General features: G+C 37.7%; 1 protein-coding gene across 2 annotated transcripts in view; it reads right to left on the bottom strand.

Moving 5' to 3' along the window:
* The window catches only part of CWC22 (CWC22 spliceosome associated protein homolog), a 31,834-nt gene extending 22,181 nt beyond the window's left edge, over positions 1-9,653 (bottom strand). Inside the window, exons 1-11 of one of the 2 annotated variants that reach the window (XM_069861037.1) lie at positions 9,599-9,653; positions 9,047-9,158; positions 6,062-6,129; positions 5,150-5,266; positions 4,771-5,025; positions 4,158-4,286; positions 2,104-2,272; positions 1,698-1,751; positions 624-759; positions 331-537; positions 149-211 (exon numbers count right to left, since the gene is read on the bottom strand). In XM_069861037.1, coding sequence (XP_069717138.1) covers positions 149-211; positions 331-537; positions 624-759; positions 1,698-1,751; positions 2,104-2,272; positions 4,158-4,286; positions 4,771-5,025; positions 5,150-5,266; positions 6,062-6,129; positions 9,047-9,073 — 1,225 coding nt within the window. In that variant the 5' untranslated portion in view covers positions 9,074-9,158; positions 9,599-9,653. Of the gene's footprint in view, positions 1-148; positions 212-330; positions 538-623; positions 760-1,697; positions 1,752-2,103; positions 2,273-4,157; positions 4,287-4,770; positions 5,029-5,149; positions 5,267-6,061; positions 6,130-9,046; positions 9,159-9,598 lie in introns of both variants that reach the window. The other variant, XM_069861036.1, reaches the window with a different exon arrangement.
* Positions 9,654-19,593: the final 9,940 nt, after the last annotated feature.

Here is a 19,593-nt window from a genome sequence, read left to right as displayed (position 1 = left end):
AGAAAGGTCTATGGTGAACTCAGTTATCTTGGACACAAATATCACCCACTGTGAAATAAACACTGTTAACAATAGTGGGACAAGTAAAAACCCTACAAATAAGTCTGTATATTATATATAAGCATGTATATGAACATCCCCCCCTTACCTTTTTTCAGCACTTTGTATTTCTCTTCATTTTCCATAAAATTCGGATCCATCTTGAAAACATCTTTAAAATAAAAAGAGAGTCTTATTTTAAAATAGAAAAATTAAGAAAACAATGAATATTTGATCTTACATTTGTTTTGATGGGGAATGCAGTCTTAGCATCTTCCCTTTCTAACTTACTAAGAACATCCTCAGGATTGTAGTCATCTTCTAATGGCAACATATGAGTAAACTGATCCTCCTCTTCCACTAGATCCAAGCCCTCTGGGATGACTGGATGATCCTTGAAGCCATCCTTCCGTACGGCAAACATGACTTCTATCATATACTGAACACGCATATCAATTTTAGATTCATGTAGAATGTGTCGAAGACGGTCAAAGATTGCTTTGGAAAAAAACAAAAGTAAATATGAAAAGGATTTACTAATACAAACATCAAAAAAGACAAATGTTTTGACTAATTACACTTACCATTAATACCTCTAGGAGAAACTTCCGTTAATTTGAGACCACTCTCTTTAATAAATCCAATTGCTACTTCAATACTGTCATCAGTAGGCCTTTCAAGAAGTAAAGTGAGCATTTCCAAACATAAAACCTCATGAGCCTACAGAAAGAATATTAATAAATAATCAGAATGTACAATGTTACACTATTACTACTACAGTGATTTACATGACAGAGTAGTCCAGCCTTTGAGGGTGCCACAACACGCTTGTTTAATTACACACGTACAGCAACAGCAGTGGGATAACACTAATTAAGATGAAGTCAAAATTTCTAATACAATTTTACCACCTGTATTTACACCAACTTTGTAGTAAATGTGAATATACTACTAAGGTGGACAAGCAAGCAATTAAAAAACTTTCCTCTATTCAGTTAAAAATAGAATGTTATTTCCAAGAAGTAAATAAAACAGTACTTAATCTACAGAAACTAGTGGTGAGAGCATTGTGTCTATTATTACATCAGGTTTTCCAGGACTAGGCATTTGAGCAAACAGCACACGCCAGATTAGTTTCATCTTTACCAAAGTGCTGTACATTCCCAAGGCATTCCTGAAACACTGTTTCTTGCCTTTATTTCAACTGCAGAATCCTGACTTCTAACATATAACAAAGTGTCATACAGCTGGATACAAATTTGATTCACATGCAACTGAGTCTAGTTCTGCCTACACAGACTTTTAAGTCAGACAACAGTGTTGCACGAAAACTCTGCTCAAGATCTGTGGGACAGGGCCTCAGGTAATGTTTGTTTAGCATCAAGATTTGCCTGAATAGTAACCTAACCATACTTCAGAAGTCTGGGGAAACTCTGGATCGTAAGTGGAATAGTAAGTGATGAAAACTGCACAGGCAATTATCACTGCCTTTTCCAAAAAGGTCATACCAATTTAAAGCAAGCATTCAAAGGAAATCTGAACTCACATTTTCAGTTCCCCAGAACAGGGAAAGCATATTTACTTAAGCTATTCCTGTCTTGAAACTAAAGCAATAGTCACATAGAGTTTGGATTGACTAGAAACATGAAGTAACATACCACATTCTGATTCATCAGATGTGCAACAAATTTTGAAGATGTTAGACAGAGTTGCTGCAAATGAAGGAAACAAGAAATTTTAGCACATTGCATACAGAAGAAAAAAATTAACTCCAGCATCCTATAGACTTCTGCATCACACAATCAACTTAAGTTATAAAACTTCTCTGAAACACTGAGAGTTGTTCATAATTAGGACTGTATGCCTTAAAAAAAAACCCAAACCCAAACAACCCAATCAGTTCCAACCCAGAATAGGCTGTCAAGCTTTCATGATACTCTTAAAACTACTATACTCAATGTACTGATAGGTCCTTTTAAGTATGTTATGTGACCACATTCAACACAAGTTAAGATAGAAGAATTACACAACTTCTAGCATGTTCCTTCTTCACGTTTCACATACCTTATCATTTCTGCGATATCCTTTGCGAAAATTTAGTATCAACCTCTTGAGAATCAATTCACCAATATTTGGAAATTTTGAATTGATAATTGCTACAAGAGCTGCGTAAACATGGGTAAAAATTGGAGAGGCACTCTGAGCTTGCAAGATGGATCTAGACAGCAGTCCCCTGTAAAAATACATAAGTTCAAGATTTTTCTGGTAATAAAACATTTAATGTTTTCATTCAGTAGACATCACATCAAGTAGTGTTGTACAGTTGGGCTAGTTAGAAGATACTAGTTGGACATTTTCAAATTGTTGTTTATCATGCAACAAATAGATTTTTGTAAAATGCGTTGCCCAAATGTGTCCGAGATGAGAAATTCTTAAACTGATACCTTATCTTTCAATTATTGTTCCTATTAGAGCTTAATTTAAAAATAATAAGCATGTAAAAAGTCTTCATCATGTATCCTGCAATCATTCTTTTTTGAACCTCAATGCAAGTTCTTCTTACCTTTGAAACTTGTATGACTATGCTGATTCTTTTCCTTAGTTGAAAACACAAAATCTTGTTTGTGACAGACAAAACATCTGCTCTACAATTACTTGTCAAAAACACAGAATGGTGTTCCAGTATAATGACAACTTAAGCAAGCAAAACAAACTTCTAAGAAATAAAAAAATACGTTTCCATAAAAGGTCCCTAAGAATAAAGTTCTACCTAGGAGAAATAAAACTGAACGTTCAGTAAAACCAGAATGGGCAAAGCATTGCTTTTTCAATGCTTTTCTGAAATGAAACTGTGTAATTTCAACATAATAATTATTTTTGGGAATTGTAAGAACTGGTTATTAAAGACTACCACTTAGAGTCTAAATGAATGTAAACACAGGCCTCATGAGATAATAGTTCTTTTATCACAGTAACTGTCTCCCTTACATTCATATCAAGATTCAAGTCTGAAAGATATCCAAGACTTCCTCCCCCTCGACCCCCACTTTTGCTTTTTCTAATGCTTTAGGACATAGAATTTGACTTTTGCTGTATTACTCCATTACAAATGGGTGAAGGAAGGGGGGGAAACAACCCTCCAAACATGAATCTTCAAAGTGCACATTGCAATCAAACTCAATCTTCTCCTCTGTAGTCTATAGAGATCCTAAAGAAAACCTTCCTATATAGTACTACACATAAAATGCCTAAGGAACTTAGTCCTAATTAATTTGGAACACAATTTAGTGCACAGAAACAGAAGATTTCATTTTGAAACTATTAGTTACACAAACAGGAAGCGGTCTGGTTCACGTTCTACTTACCTCTGCTTAGATAACTCTGAAAAGGACTTCAGAGCTAGGTACAACTTCAAGTTGTTACTTTTCTATTATACATTAACTTGTATGCATTAATTAATTAATACCTTTGTGCAAATTTGGGAGTCAAAATTAAGTGTAAGAAGAAGGGTTAATGGTGTCATTTTCTGTCTAGATTATTTCAAAATTTATAAGCTTATAAGATACCCACAAACTTCCACGAACAAGTGTATTCTGAAAACATTCAATAAGCTCATCACTTTAAAACTAAAATATTATTACTTGTGTGAAAATGAAGATGCAGGTATTCAAAATGCAGGCAAGGAAAAAGTAGTTCTACAACACACTGTCTACAACAGTCAGGTAACTACAACAAAACTGCTTTTGCTAAATACTAGGTATAAATATTATCTGTTTCACGGAAAAAAATCCAGGAATACAAAAGTAAATAGACGAAACACCTGTAAATTGCAAGTTGTTCAAGTAAAATGTGCAGGTAAAACCTCTAAGAAAAGGAAAGATTTAGCACCTGTTACACTCTTATTCCTCCAAGCATGCAAACCCTTTCTTGCCAGCCCCTTCCACAAACAGGGGACTGTTCTGCATAAGACAATATAGCCTAAGGTTAGTTTAAAAATCCGACTATCATCTAAACACTACACATAGAATGTTAGTGATGTACACGCAAACAGTACACATATTAGCAGAGAAGCAAAAGAATAGTTTTAAAACACTAAGTTTTAAAATACTAAGACTTACCTTCCGCGAACAATATTTTCCTGAAGGAGCTCATGAATGATATTTTCTATATTAGAGACGTTCACTTTATTGACAAGACCATTGATTGATTTCTTCAAGGCTTCCCAACTCATCCTCTGATACGCCAAGCTACCACAAAGGTATCACAAATTATTAATGCATAAATTTGAGGTAGCACTGAGTGAATTTATATATATGTATATATATGAAAAGATGAATGTAAGCTGTAATATGTAAAATAGTCAAGAAAATACCACTGTATAAATATGAACACTAGTTCACAATTACACATTTAACTGCCAGGAAGTCACTGAACCAACACGATATATCAAAATGTAATTCTCCGCAGACACAGTATAATCCAGTACGTTCAGTTCTCCAAGATAATCCAAAAACTTCCTAGTTATGTTCTGTATCCCACATTTCCATTTACACTTTGCAGGAGAAGCAGGTAGAGTAATAACCTGATTCTTTTACCTTTCTTCTGATAAAAATATAGCTTCAAAAGCATGAACACATCCCACAAAACCTATCCCATTTTCACCAACATTCACTAAAACACTTTACTGTTTTGTTTTTCAGTAAAAATTCTAGTATGTTACTTTCAACTCACCTATTTTTATCAGTGATTTGCTCTTGCATCATCCTGAGCTTGGCAGGCGGAATATATGCACCACCTGTGCGAGTAAGGATTGGATCCACTTCTTCTTTCTTCTTCTTTGTTGTGGTGTCATCATGAGCAAGTGAGCTCTGTCCTGCTGACCTCTCTGGAGTCCTACTATCAGGTGATGAGTATCTTCTCTGCTTTCTTCGATCAGATTCTCTCCCCTCCCATTTCTCATAATGCCTCTCTCTCCCCCTTTCCATCCTTCTGAAAAAAAACCAAGCCAAAACCACCAAGGGTTTGTGAAAAAAGTTTTCACATTTTATTATTTCAAATAAATATTTTATTTTATTATTTCCTATTGATTAGGAAACGGCTTGATACTTACCGTCCTTCTGAAGTTCTGTCATCATAGTACTCCCTTCTTGAATACTCCTGATCGTATCTGTTGTCATCAGAGTACCTTCTCTTTCTGGGAGATGGAGACCTGTCACGCTTTATATCCCTATTTGCAAGCCAAGACAGAATTTTCTTGGTTATTAATATCTACTTGAAATACAATGTTACACATATACTAACTCTTCCACTTCTGCAACTTGAGTATCAGTATACACGTCATTAAAATGGAAAGCACTTCTTTCGTAATTTCTTGTCAGCAAGCAAGAAAAAAAATCACGAGTAGCACTGTAAAAGGAAGCTCCTTCTAGAACTTAAAATTAAATGCTAAATCTTAATAACATCAAATACAAAAGATAAATTCAGCACCACGCGTTCCTTGCAACTTGGAACTTATTTGTCTCACCTATTTTCGCCTGTGTAGCATGAAACAGACTAGACACTATTAGAAAAAACAATGCTATATTTAGTACAAGAGGTTTCATTCCAATTAAAAGGTAAAAATAAAAGTACATGGTAACAATTCATCTCATGTGGTAGACTGCACTGCAAATGGTATTTCTCCACCTTCTGTTGGCATCAATAACCTTGCTCTAAAGTGACAATTGTGGTATCAGCAATATTCAAGTCCATGCAAAAAGCTGGCATCTAATTTTCATTTTTGAGTCCCATGACAACTTAACTGAATGCTAAGGATTCTTTTAATAATTTATTTTTAATAACAAATCTCTGTAATTACCACTATATTGACGTTTAAGTAGTCTATTAAACCTTCATGTATTTTTCACTGCTTAGCTATGGTAATACATAAAAAGAAACAGAATCTCATTTTTTTATTATTACTATTTTTAACCATGTGAGATACATGCACAGAACTGTAGGGTATAATAATCAATCCCTCTACCTGTCCTCTGGAGACAAGCTTCTCTGGCGTGAACTGTAGTTTTCCTTCCTTTCATAACTGGAACCATGCTTTAAGAAAACAGAAAGAAAAATCAAACTCCAACATTACATGTTAATTATTGTGAGCGCATACAACTTGATATCAAAGCGTTCCATGCCTCTGGTTCTCTATTTGTTCACAAGAAGTGAGGGTCATCAAACAAAGCTAATGGCAGTCAGTTATGACAAGGAGTGATAGTTCTAAATAACGAAGCAGTTACGAGCTGGACCCCCTGCAACCAGGATACTGCAGACGCCAAACGCTTACATGGACTGAAGAGACTGGGCGAACACTGAAGAAAATTGCTGTGGTAACCATATGAATTTATCTGGCTTAAGAAGCTGCAAGTAGGCAGAGAGCGGAGAGTATGCGGGCAAGTACTTTTATAGTTGCAATGTTTCTAAACTTTTCAAGTCATCTGCTATCAATTACTGCTAGAGACTAGAACAGATGCACCTTCGGTCTGCCTTTCCTGCCTCCTTCTTCAATCCACTATTTTAGACCTTGTAACATCATATTCGACACCATTACTAGGTTTGTACCACTTCTTGTTTGAAGAGCGCCTTTCCTACCTCCTAAAGAGTCCCTTTATTGCATAATTTTCCTTACCCTCCTCCTTTTTACTAACCAGGATACATTTTCTCACATGTCATTTGTAGCTTCATACATTATAAGTACTTAAAGTATGCTGTTGTATTTGACAGATCCTGGAAGTAAATTTTATTCTAGATTTTCCAAGTCTAATTTTGCAAGAGTGTTTAAGTGATCAACACTTAAATAATTCACAGCAAATTCTGTGGTCTGAACCATAACATAGAATTACAGAGGCACACACAAAAATCAGAGTATGACAACATCTACAACACACAAACATGCTGACTCATCAAGATGTTTCAAAGCTACTTTGGAACAGTTAAGAAGCAGCTTTTGGCCTCTATATCTTCATTGTAATGGTCCTCTCTTCCCTTAAAATATTACTTATAATTTTTCAGAACCACAATCTTATATTATCTGCCAGTCATCATCTGTGAAATGGGTAACACTTGAACTCAATTAAAAAAGTTGACAGAAAGACTTGCTTATGTACCTTGAATGAACTTTTTGCAGAAATACTAATCTCATTTGTTGAAGTGGCATTCTATCCACAAACATGCTGGGGCACTAGTTTTTAGGCCATCAAAGAACCAATTAAAACTGTTGTTTAGTAGAGTGCAATGACATCTCCTTCATAAGCAGACTGATTGACAGGTCTACCAAACAATCTCCAAAAACTTAACTGGAAAGCAAATTATCTTTACTAAATGGCAAGTATGGTGTTTACAATGAGCTGCACAAATAAAATAAATGTTGACTGAGGTTTCCTAAAGAAATAATAGCAACAAAGATTATGAGCATCACCCTGTCAATAGAATGATGAGGCTGACTTGCCATAACTCACATTGGGGGGTGTGTCTGTACACATATAAGTATGTAAATATTTTTGAGGCTACTATAATGTATCCTAGAACATAGTCTTTCCTAGGGTACATTTCCAACACTGTACCAAAATTATTCCTATTAGAACCAAGACAATAGTACAACACAAATGCATTGCAACATTTACAAGGAGAGTGAATCCCTTCAAAAGAACATCCATCTGACAATTTAATACCAGAGTAACATTATCTCTGACAGCCAAGCCAGTACAAGAAGTTTTTGTCTTTCCACCTTAGTTTCCAACTCCTTTCAACACTCATTCGTGGGACTATAGCATATAGCAGACAACTGAAACCATTCAAGGTTTAAAGAAGTCCTTAAGTTTTTGCATTGTATTATTTGGAAGGAAAAAAAGCAACACTGTATCCTAAGCTTCCAGGAAACTGGTAATAAAAGTCTTGGAAAAACATGGAACAGTTACTGTATTTGAATAATATTTAGTAGACAGGAAGAGGTGAGTCTTTTTAAGATGACCCATTCTTGAGAGTTCTACATCATCTATATTTGCCCAAGCATATCCAAAGAGACAAGTGTTCACAGAAATGAAACAATGCTACAGATGTCTCTATGTTTGGCAGTTCTCAAGTCTCCTTGCAAAAGGAGTTACATTTGCTGAAGAACTTGTTACCCTCAGCTCTGCATGACTAGACCTTCGGCTACAAGTTAGTCTTATTCCTTGCCCATTTTGATCATAATTACGGACAGTAAGTGCTCAAACAGTGTACTTTCACTAACTGACTTATTTTGGCAGATGAGGAAAAATGATCATAACCATCAGATTGTGAATGTAGAAGATATCAACCTATTTCTACTAAAAACCTCTTCAGTCAGCAAAGTTGCAACCAAAACAGTGAAGAAGCCTATGCCGGGTCAAACTTCACAAACACAAGCAGAAAAATATCATTAATTTGAGATAAGGTAAAGGAATTTAGCATACTTTTTAACATGGCATTTCCCAAAACATCATTTTACAAGAATAATTTTAAATCCAATTTCTCCTTCTTGCATTTCCTAAAATCATTCACATCCATTCAGAAATGTAAACCATAGTTTTTGAAAGGGAAAGTTTTAACTTCCACAGTAAGAAGTGCAGTTGCCACACGAACTGCTGTTTCCAGCCTATTCATCTTTTCCTTTTAATACCACTGTTCGCTTTTAAGATCTCTTTTCTCCATTCTTCCACATACTTACGTTCTTTGTCAAGGCACCATTTATTAAATCACTTTTCAGAGACTACTTTACCATCATATGCTAATAATGCTCAAATCTTCCATTGTTAGAAAAACAAGTGTTCGAAATAATGGTAATCCACTGTTCTCATCATAACATTTCTCTTGTAAACAGCAGCTACCAATGACAGAGGGTTTGCTTAACATTGAAGGGGTTTTATTTAATGCAACATCAACCGCACATAACCACCGGTAATAAGGAAATAATCAGTCCACACAATTTAGGTTTAAGAACACTTACATTTACTTGCGTCACGCTGCTCTTCATCTTGACTTTCTACTTTTTACAAAGTTCTGAAAGCGCAGCAATGATACAATCCAAGGCGGAGTTCAGCACATGAAAACCATTTCATCTGTAACATACAGAAGACAATCAAAACCGTTCTACCGTACTCGAGGCAGGAACCTGGACTTTCAATTCGTTCTCTAAAGGCATGCTTATGTAACCCCTTAGAACACAACACCTCGCCCCGGCCCCTGCCCCAGCCCAACCGGCTCCGATCTCCTGGGGTTACACAGCACCAGCCGTAGGAGATCAAGGCTGCGGAGCGGCGGCCGGGCGCCCAGCGGCACCGGCAGCTCCAGCAGGGGATGCCGAGGCCCTGTCCACGGGCCCGGGCGAGCCGCGCCGCGAGAGGGGAGGCCGCGACCACACAACCCGCTAAAAGGCCCAGCTGGCGGCCGGGGGCTTCCGCAGGTCTCGGTGTGGGGAAGGCGTGAGGAGGAAAGGGGCCGCCCAAGGCCCTGCCCGTAGGGGCGCTCCCCGCAGCCACCCCCGACCCCGCGCACCTACCCCGCGCCGCCATACACCGCCACACACGCCCGCCCACGGCACCACTTCCGGTGGGACGCGGCGCGCAACGAGGGCCCGGCCAAGCCGCGGCTTCCGGCGCGCGCGCGCGCTCGCGGAGAGCAGCTTCCGGCCGCCTCGGCACCGCTGCACGATGGGAAACGTAGTCCTGCTGCGGCCTCGCGCCCGGCCGCCATCTTGCGGGTCAGGGCGTTGAGGGGGTGGGGGTGTCGCTCGGCGGTGTCAGCCGTCATCGCAGGGAACGGGAAAAAACAAACTCAGCGGGAAATAAGGCGATTTCTAAGTGATTTCTTAGCAAGCGGCTACATAGCAAGCACTTGGCTCCTTTCAATTGTAGACAGCAGGACATGGATAATGCGTTGTGCTGATATAAGAAGCAGTTACTGTTACAAAAAGTGGACTATTTTTGATTTAACATAGAGTCATGCTTCATCTAAGTAACTGTATTTTCTGTGAAAGTTAGATAGAATGTCCCTCTGATGGCCTGTTTTCTTTCAAACAGTGTTTTCCCAGGCACTGTTCATGCTGTCATTCTACGATTCTTTGGAGATAAGAACGTCTTGTGTGTGGAGCGATCTGTGCTGGTCTCTTCTATAACAGACTCTGTATGGAGCCTTCCCATGCGAGGTCAGGCTCCAAATGCCCCAAATTACCAAGAGATTTAACTGTTGTGAAGTTCATAATAACATTAAAATTAGACCTTGGAAAGTGAAAATGCATAAGCTTTCTGGAAAAAAATTATACATATGAACGTAAATGGGAAATATATTCTGTCCTCTGCTTTGGTCTCGTACATGATTGATGGAGATCATGCCCTCACGTTGCCCAGGCCTGAATAAAGGTGCTTTTTTCTAAGACTCCAAGTCTTAGAGAGTTTAGGTACTGACACTTTTGGTATGGGTACTGTGCCGAGAGGTACAATGCTGTTAGGGCACCTGCTTAGCAGAGGAGTGGTTTTGGCTTGCAAAAGTTTTAAGGACTTGAGCAGCACTGATCCTGCTACCAGAGGGCCTGCGGATTGTTATAAGCACAATTTTTGGGGGGTTATGGAAAGTAATTAAATGCTTAGAGGTGGGGAAAAAAAGAAGGAAAATGCTGTGTAAGGTCTTAAAATGGTTATGGTTCATTTTCAGCTCTTGTGAAACAGTGAAGATAAACTCTTGGAGGACACATCAGGTCAGGGTCAGAAAGGCATTAATTCAGCCAAGAGCCAGACGGTTCCTGTAGGGACATCTGTAACCCAGCCGTAAGCATCTTGCGGCTTTATGACACGAGTACTGTAAGAAAACTCATGTAAAGTATGTGCTTATGTTTGTGGAAAATGCCTTCAATACAGAGTTATTGGAAATATTTTGTTGACTTATTGTGTAATATTTATTGCTTAGGCTACAAATTTTAAGCCCCATGCTTTCTTTTTGGAAAGCATAGTTCTGAGCATCTTCTTACTACTTTCTAAAAATCATTTACTGACAGGAATACCAGATGTTTTTTTCTCGTTGACAACAGCTCATACTTACATGCAGTTACTGGAATATATAACATTTTTTAAGTGACCTTTCAGGACAGTGATTTGCTTCCTTTATAATTCAGCAGTCTCATTCTTCTGTTAGCGTTTCTTATATATCCATGTGAGTCAGTTCCCAGTGTGGGAATGATACAAGGCTTCAGCTTCTGGAGGATTAAGATATTGATTTAAAAAAGGTAGTTATCAAAAAGACAGGGATATTTGTATGTACTCTGAAAAATTTGTCATTGCTTAGAGAGTGCTGTATCAGAGTATTAAAAATGTAGTTGTGCTGACATGTTTATCACTTCACATTTTATCCATTGTCATCAACATGGAAAGACAGTATTTTATGAGCATTCTCTTGGGACAAAACTATTTGTACTGAAACAAAATGTTTTTAAATCCCAGTGATGCAAACCACCTCCTCATTGCACCCTGTGGATTGCTTTGTAAAATCAGACCGACAACATCCTCTATATCCAATTCTTGCTTGAAGTGAAGTGTGGGTCTGGCAGATTTGCAGACCTGGGGCCTGGCAGCTGTGACCTTGTAAACAGCATGGGCTTAGCATGATGACTTTGATGGGGGCCTTATTGCTTAATTACTTATGGAATTTGTTTTATGTTTGACTTGCATATCTTCTAAGAGTAAAGTATAGGCTTGCAAATGTTACTTTAGTGTGACTTTAAATAGGGCTTGATTCTAACAGCAAGTTCTGTCATGCAGATGTTACCAGCATCATTAGGACATTATATCACATAACCAGATGTTTCAAAATTCTATAATTTAACAGAACCATTCCTCTTCAGTATTTATGCTCATATTTACTATATTAGTCAATATAAGTGTGCGATATTTTTATTCAAATGCAGGAAAACATTTGAATCATGGTAACTTTCATAACTACAGTTAGAATTCAGATCCAGCATTTCATTCCTCAAAAGTAAATGGATGCCATTGAAATTACCGTTACTGATGCTTTGTGAAGAAGTAATGATTTTTGTGAATACATCTAGTTGTCTTCATTTGCTTAGAAAATATGTAAAGAAGAGAAGAGATTAAGTATATAATCAAGTAATTATTTTGGCATATCTTTAGGAAACCCTAATATTTGCTTTGATTCTGTTGACATCTGTTCTTATCTTTTCTAAACTGATGATATCTCTCACTTTTCTTGTAGACATGCACATTGCTGTTTTAGTGAGGCTAGCAGTAGTTATGACAGCCATATTAAAAATACAGATGCATCTCCTTTTAACATAAAAGGAGGGGAGTTTGGCTCAAACCCATATCTAGAAGGTTTTTTTACTACAGTTTTAGAGCCTATAATCCAAATTCCTGATCATTTCTAGAAATACTTTTCCCTGATTTGCAAAGCATATATTTTCCTGCAGCATCAGTGCCCGTCTTTTCCTCCCTCCTTCTTACCTGTCATCCGCTTTCCTGCTGCAAAACTCTTGTTGTACTGCCTGCTTGACCTTTATTTTTTCTCCTGTAAACTTGCAACTAAGAACAGCTTCTGAAGAGCAGCTCTGCTTTCTGCTCTCTGAAGGTGTGATTCTTGGGGATACAGGGTGTTCGGCACTACTTATGCTACTTTCTGTTGGACAAAACCCATTTTTACTCAAACCTGCTTTGACTTAAACTAAGATACTACTCTTTGCTGTCAAGCATTTGAAGTGTTTTCAAAGTGAGTACAAACCCATTCTCAGACTTTTCCAAATGCTTCTAGTGCTATTGTAAAATTGTGCATCATGCTCAATATAAATATTCTTCCCACCAGAGTTAATACCTATTTTTACTTACAAAGACATAAAAGTCAACTCTTTCATTTAGTTTGCAGTACTAAGAAGAATAATCAATAAAGCAAGAAATTCGTTATAAAAACAAACACAGGAATAGGATTTGTTAAGTAGTTAAAATCAGGAAAAGTACATGTATTTTTTTCTGCTTATATCTAAGTTTCAGCTACAGAATTTGATTTCTCTGGCTTTCAAAATTTGCAGCTGTGATACTTATGCAGGAGACTAAAACCAGCAAATCTCTGGATGGTTATACAGATTCTGACAGTATGAATTGTTAAATGGTTTCACTACATATTCTGTGAACCTACTGCAAATACGTCACTGCTTGTGAGTGCTTTATAGTTTCCCATTCTGCTGTGAAAGTAATCTGTTTCCTGACTCATGCTGTGTAAACAGGTGTCATCAAATGAAAAGGCATATGGCATCAATGTGGCAACAGAATCTCACAAGAAGGACGTCCTGTGGCTGATGGCGCATGTACTATCACTCAGGCTGGCCCTTAAAACACCCTGGGAGACAGCAAACATGGACAGCTGAGCATTTCCCTCAGAGGGAGCCTGAGGACAGGGATGAGAAATAAACAGTTTGGTTCGAGGTGCCTGATTGCCCCCAAGATACGAATTATGTTTTGAAAGCAGCTGAATACCACAGGGTGACATAAATTAGACGCTTCAATTTCTCTGCTTAAATGTGGCAAGTGAGGCCAGAGTTGGGAAGGTGGGATTCAGTGAACAAGAAAGGAAAAGGGGAGTTTAATATAGAATAGAAGCAGTTAACTTTCCTAAATTAGTGTTTTTACTCTTGGGTTATGGAATGAAGCTCACTTCTCAGTTCTCCAGTTTGCTCATCTTGCAGTCCCTTTTCTGCAGTGTGTTGCCCTTACATTTTATTCCTCATTAGGGTAAATGGAGAATACTTTCAGTTTTATAGTAGGTCTAGTCTTGTGGTTTCAACATGCCTTAAGAGTTCTGAATTTTAATTCTGTGAGGGTGAAAAGATGTGCATGACCAAAGCCTGCACTTCCCAAGTGAATGCTTTAAGGAGTAGACAGCAGCACAGGTTGGTTATCCCAGAATAGCCTTTTTGAATCCCCTACACTCAAGATCCCAAATGTATGAGCCTGAAGTAGAGCCATGACACTCTCTTTTTTTTTTTTTACTTCTAGAGAGTAGGAGGAATTCAGGCATGTCCTGTTGCTTGGTGCGTCTTGGACAGCTTTCTTCTCAGCATGTAGGCTGCCTTAATTGCCTGGGAAGCACTCAGATCTCTGTGGTTGTGGTGGATGAAGCATCAAACTGTAGCAATCCTAATGACCTTATAGTAGCCATGCAGCTAGTCTGTAGGGGGAAGTGGATCTTTTAGCTCTATCTCAGTCTGAAGTAAATTCTTGCAGTTGGAATGGTGCATGATTATGGAGCCTGGGAGAAACAAAACAAAACCAAAGACAAAAAAGCACAAGAAACCAGAAGAAATAAAGGATCTGAAGAAGTGTGTACTCAGTCATCAGTCCTGTATGTATGCACAAATAACCCAGTGACCTTGCAGAGCTGTCCTCATGTGCAAAGAGCAGGTCCCCCAGTCAGAGCGTGGCAAGACTCTGTTCAACCCTGTACTAAAAATTGACACACACACACCCAGTTCCAGTAAAGTGCAAAGAAGCAAGAGTGACTCATGAACATTATTGAACAGATACATACTGGAAGAAACTGCATGACAGTGCTCTTAACTAGAGCTCTTTGGAGATTACTTTCATATGGTTTTATATGTATTTCTGAATAATCTCAGGGCATGTCTACTGCACAGTGCAAGTAGAGCAGAGATATATGGACTAAGATAACTTGAAATGAGCTAGTTCTGGTACCAGAAACTATACAGCCACACTAATTAGAAATCTGTGCTGTCTGATACACCTTGTTTCAATACGTTAGCACAGTGCTACAGAAGAGCTAGCAGGATCACATTGCTTCTAGTATCTGAATAAACTCGTGTTGAGTAGCTTTCTGTATATTTAGGACAGCGCTAATGAACATAGAATGCTTCTCTCTTTTTTTAAGTGAACACAGTGATAGATAAGACCTTAAAATACAATAACACCCAGTTCACACTAAATTAAATCAACACAAGAAGTTGTGCCTTCAGATAAGACAAATTTAAAATATAAATTTCTACATACTGAAAATGCTGAAAGCAGTGGCAATTCAACTGAGACTAATAGCAATTAAACCACACGTAATTATAATCTTTGAAACCCACACAAAGGGAGAAAGGATAACGTGTCCAATGAATTTATATTCATCAGCTTAATGTTGTGCATGAATACTCCATTAGTAAGCCACAGGAAACATAGTTTTAGTCATATAGATTTCCCATGGCAGTTTTTGTCATTGTGCTTTAAATGATGCAAGTTAAAAATCATGCACATGATGCACTCCCTGGATTGGTGCCTCTCCTGGCATAAGCAGCTGTTGCGTCATCAGCTCCCAGTCTTCAGCAAATGAGCAGTAAAGGTTCGCATCTAGAAGCACAATGAAAGTACCTAATAGTGCTGGAAAACCAACCAAGGCTTTCTTTGCAGTTAGTATTGCTTCATTATTTAATCATAGAATGATGGATTGGAGACTAGTTTCCCTGCCTGCTTTATTAGGAGTAAGGCATTTCTATTGCACATTGATTTTATTTTATTTTTTTTAAATTCATTTGAAGTTATTCCTATTTAGTGCTATGGATTAAAGCCAGAGGTAGTGCTGTAGGTATTAGTCACTCTGGTCTGTGTGAGCTGGTGTTCTCTTGTCCTTAGTTTCACTTTGTACTCATACACAGTAGAAGAACAGCAGTTCTTTTCCACAGTGATGAGAGTTCGTCAAACCAAGGCGTCACTCTACAGCCGGCCCCCTGAAGTTAGAATAAGTCTGTCTAAAATTTTGAGGCTATGCCATGAGTTGAACTGTGTCATCATTTGGCAGCCTTAGCTTATTTAGCAACTAAAACCCATTTTTTAGCAGCTAAAACACTTTCAATTAAGTTTTTGTTTGTGCTGATTTTTTTAAGCCTCTAAGAAGTATTTTTATATCAATCAGCCTTTAAAGAAAAAAAAAAATCTCTGCTGTTCTGCAGAGCTGGGTCAGTAGAGCCTCCTTGCATGGATGCAATATTCAGTGCTAAAAAGTGGGTTTGTGCCCAGAAGCCATGGCACAGGGTGTAATGAATGCACTTTTCTTTTGGCCTACCTGCATTAAACTGGTGATTATATAGCATAGTGTGTTGATTAGTGGTTTGGGGGATTGTATCCACATTCTTTGCTAAGCATGCAAAACTTACGTGAAGTCCTCCTCTTACTGAAGTCTTTATTATACTTTTACTCAAATTTTAATCTTTGAATAGAAAAGCAACATGACAGTCAAGATATCAGAAACAAGACCATTCCATCCATACTGATAATTCTACCTCCTTTTTTCCCCTGTATTAAGGGCCAATGGATTAATTGTTACATGCTTCTAAAAACGTGGCTATATGGTTAGGCCATTCTTCAACTTTGCTTCTCCAAGCTAGAAACAGGAAATATGTGTTCTTTCATGGCATTTAAAAGAAAAAAAAATAGTCAATAGTTCTGACACTTTTCTGCTGTATTTTCATGATTCTTTCATCAAGCAGAAGCATGCATTCAAGTCTTTAACTAAAGGACAAGTTAGCGTAACTATTTCAGTGCTACTGAACAGGGCATTTGGAAGTTCTGTTAATCTTTCATCACTTCAGCAATGCAGAAGGAAAGGTACTGTCTGATGAAAGTTGTAATTGCTTGGAATGAACCTCGTGGAGATTAATGTGTAAATCCATCAGGGTGGGTGGTGCATCATAATGTACTGGAAAGGACCTGACTCTATTTAGTTTGCTTTTTGTTCAGTGGACCTGAAATATGAAAAGCCTGTGTAGTAATTACTACTTCTAAATTTCTTCAGTTTCTTGGTAAGTGTTACGGTCCTGATGTCATGACAGGACATTCAGATATTGGCAGGACATTGAGCACCCCTTGGAGCTCCTGGGTCTTGCAGCATATTGAGCTATGTGAGTTCATCTCAATGGAGATTTAAAAGCTTAGAAGATTGTTGGAGAACACTTTCTTCAGACTTTAAACACAGTAACAACGTTGGAAAGACCTCTCTAAAGTATTTCACAAAGAAATTTATTATATATGGAACAGAAATGTAATTGAAAAAAAATAAAGGCAGTAGAGTAGACTAGCAATAAAAGTAACAATTAAATCCTAAAATTTACCATATCTGTACTACAATATTTAATTCCCTCTATAACAGCCAACTGGTGCTGCAGACAATATTAGGCTTTGTATAAAATGTGAAGCCTATATTCTTTTCTTGCAAGTAATACATTTTAGTTACATTAAAGAGCAACTCTTCACTGTGTGAGATCAACAGTTGTGTTCAGGGTCAAGACGATCCAAGGATCTTCCACAATATATGATTGTAGCTGGTCTAAATCTTTGCAGAGCCTTGTCTCTCTTTCCTGCCTGTCCTTTTAATCTCTTTAATTCTGGTGAAGTGGAAGTGTTAGCACTTTAATCTAGAAAGGAAGATATTTTAGTCAATAAATGGAGATGCACTAAATATACACAATGACTTTGGAATGACAGTGACAACCTGTATGTAGTTCACTGTGATTTTAAACAATATACAGTTTCTGTCATGTTTAAAAATGTATGTATTTAAAACCAATTTCACAGAAATTGGCAAAATGATGTATTAAAAATAGTGAAAACTGCCAAAATGTTGATGGTCCTTTTAGCATGGATTTGCACATTGTATATTCAGTAGTAAGAGCGTTTGGCCTTTTTCCACTTAACCTAGAGATGGATTTAAGATCTGTTAACATTTTTTCCCTTTTAAATTACTGTAATATATTGTCTAAAATTTTACTGAGAGCAGTGTTATCCAGAAGAAGTCACTGTAACAAGCCCCCTTAGAAATGTGTTCATCATATCATGAAATGCTACATTTGTTAATTATCTTTTCTTAGCCCTGTAGCAGACCTTCAAATTAATAGCTATTGCAAATTATAGGCAAACAGTAGGTGCCTGACTTAATTAACTCTGACTCTGTGTGATGTGCTGTGTATCTCGGTGTTGCTTATGCTAAAAATGGGTACTGGTTTTCCTTTGGCATATGGCTGTATTTCTCCAAAGGGCAGTGCTTTAGCAACTTTAGGATCTACAATACTTTATTGTTATTTGATGATTTAGTTATCATTAGAGCCTGCAGATCAGAAGATCTGCAAGGACCAGAGCATAACTAGTGGAACAGTGCCAAATGAATTGCATTATTGTTTAGACAAAGACCTCCTATAAAAAAAAAACAAACCCAAAACAACCCCCCCCTCCCAAAATACAACAAAAACCCCTCCCTATTAACAGGAATACCAGAAAATATTTGCCAGGTGGTCTAAGTAGAAACAGACTATATGATGACATGGGTGGGACCTTCTGAAGGGCAGAATCCTGCTGCACTTAAGGACAAGATTTCTTATTTTCCCCTGCAAGGTTAAATTTTAATGGCAAGCACTACCTGCTCCCTGTGCCAGTGTGCCCATGCACCGTTCCTCTCAGCTACCCAGGGCAGGAAATTCAGCTGCTTAGCTGCTGGGATGGTTATACACTTCTTTGCTGTACTATTACCTGTAAAGTATCTACTTCATAAAACTGGTGGGGACTACAATTGAACACTGACCAAAACCTGTCTGCTTCCCAGGAGCTCCTTCTGGACAGGCAGATTTCATCCTCGCTGTGGGAAGGATCATGTAAAATAATGACGCTGTCCTTTTTTGAAAGCACAAAGCAATCATGAAGACTGCTCACAAAAACCCTACCTGGATACCGGTGGCACTCTCTGTCACCTCTGCATCCTGCTTGACAGCAAGCATTCTGGCATACCCATGCATATTTGAACTTTTTTACTAATTTGTAAAAATTTGAGATTTTTTCCAATATATGCAGTTGTGAAGGTTCCTTCCTTTTTGATCATGGTGAAAAGACTTCTACTTTTTCAGACATAAAATGCAGGATGAAAGGACATACAAAAATAATAATATTTCTTAACACTTTGCTGCAGATGTCCATATCAGAAAATGACATACATAGTACCTATCAAGCAATTAACCAATAATTGTATCAACACATAGAGCCACACCATTTTTTAATACATGCTAAATATTACTTTTTTTTTTTTTTAGTTTTTGGTTGTCTTTCTCCTGAAACGTTAAATTTGAAGGGAGGCTGTATACTTACCTTACGGTTGCTAACTGAACTTTCTATTTTGAGTTGAGTCCTTACGGTCTTTGCAAAGTACCAAATGTTCCTGTTTCCGATGAGAAAGGTTTCCAAATAAGCCTTTGGCAATATTTCTGAACAAAGTGGGACTAATGTAGAAATAAACTGGCTTTGCATCACAAATCTCTATGGGGCTTATGAGGCAAAATGACTTCAGCAGAGAAAGTAGGTTAAAGCAAGGACAGACAGTCTCCTCAATTAACAGAGCTGAAAATAAGCACAAATACTCAACCCATTCACTATGTTTAAGATTCAGTAGTTCTATCAAAAAAAGGCATAGAACCAAAAGAATAAAATTACTAAACTTTACAAAAACACGTTCCTTAATTCT

The sequence above is a fragment of the Phaenicophaeus curvirostris genome, chromosome 7 (assembly GCF_032191515.1).
Source record: "Phaenicophaeus curvirostris isolate KB17595 chromosome 7, BPBGC_Pcur_1.0, whole genome shotgun sequence".
Lineage (NCBI taxonomy): Eukaryota > Metazoa > Chordata > Aves > Cuculiformes > Cuculidae > Phaenicophaeus > Phaenicophaeus curvirostris.
Note: the sequence above shows the minus strand (reverse complement) of the source record. Positions and strands in the feature narration are given on the sequence as shown.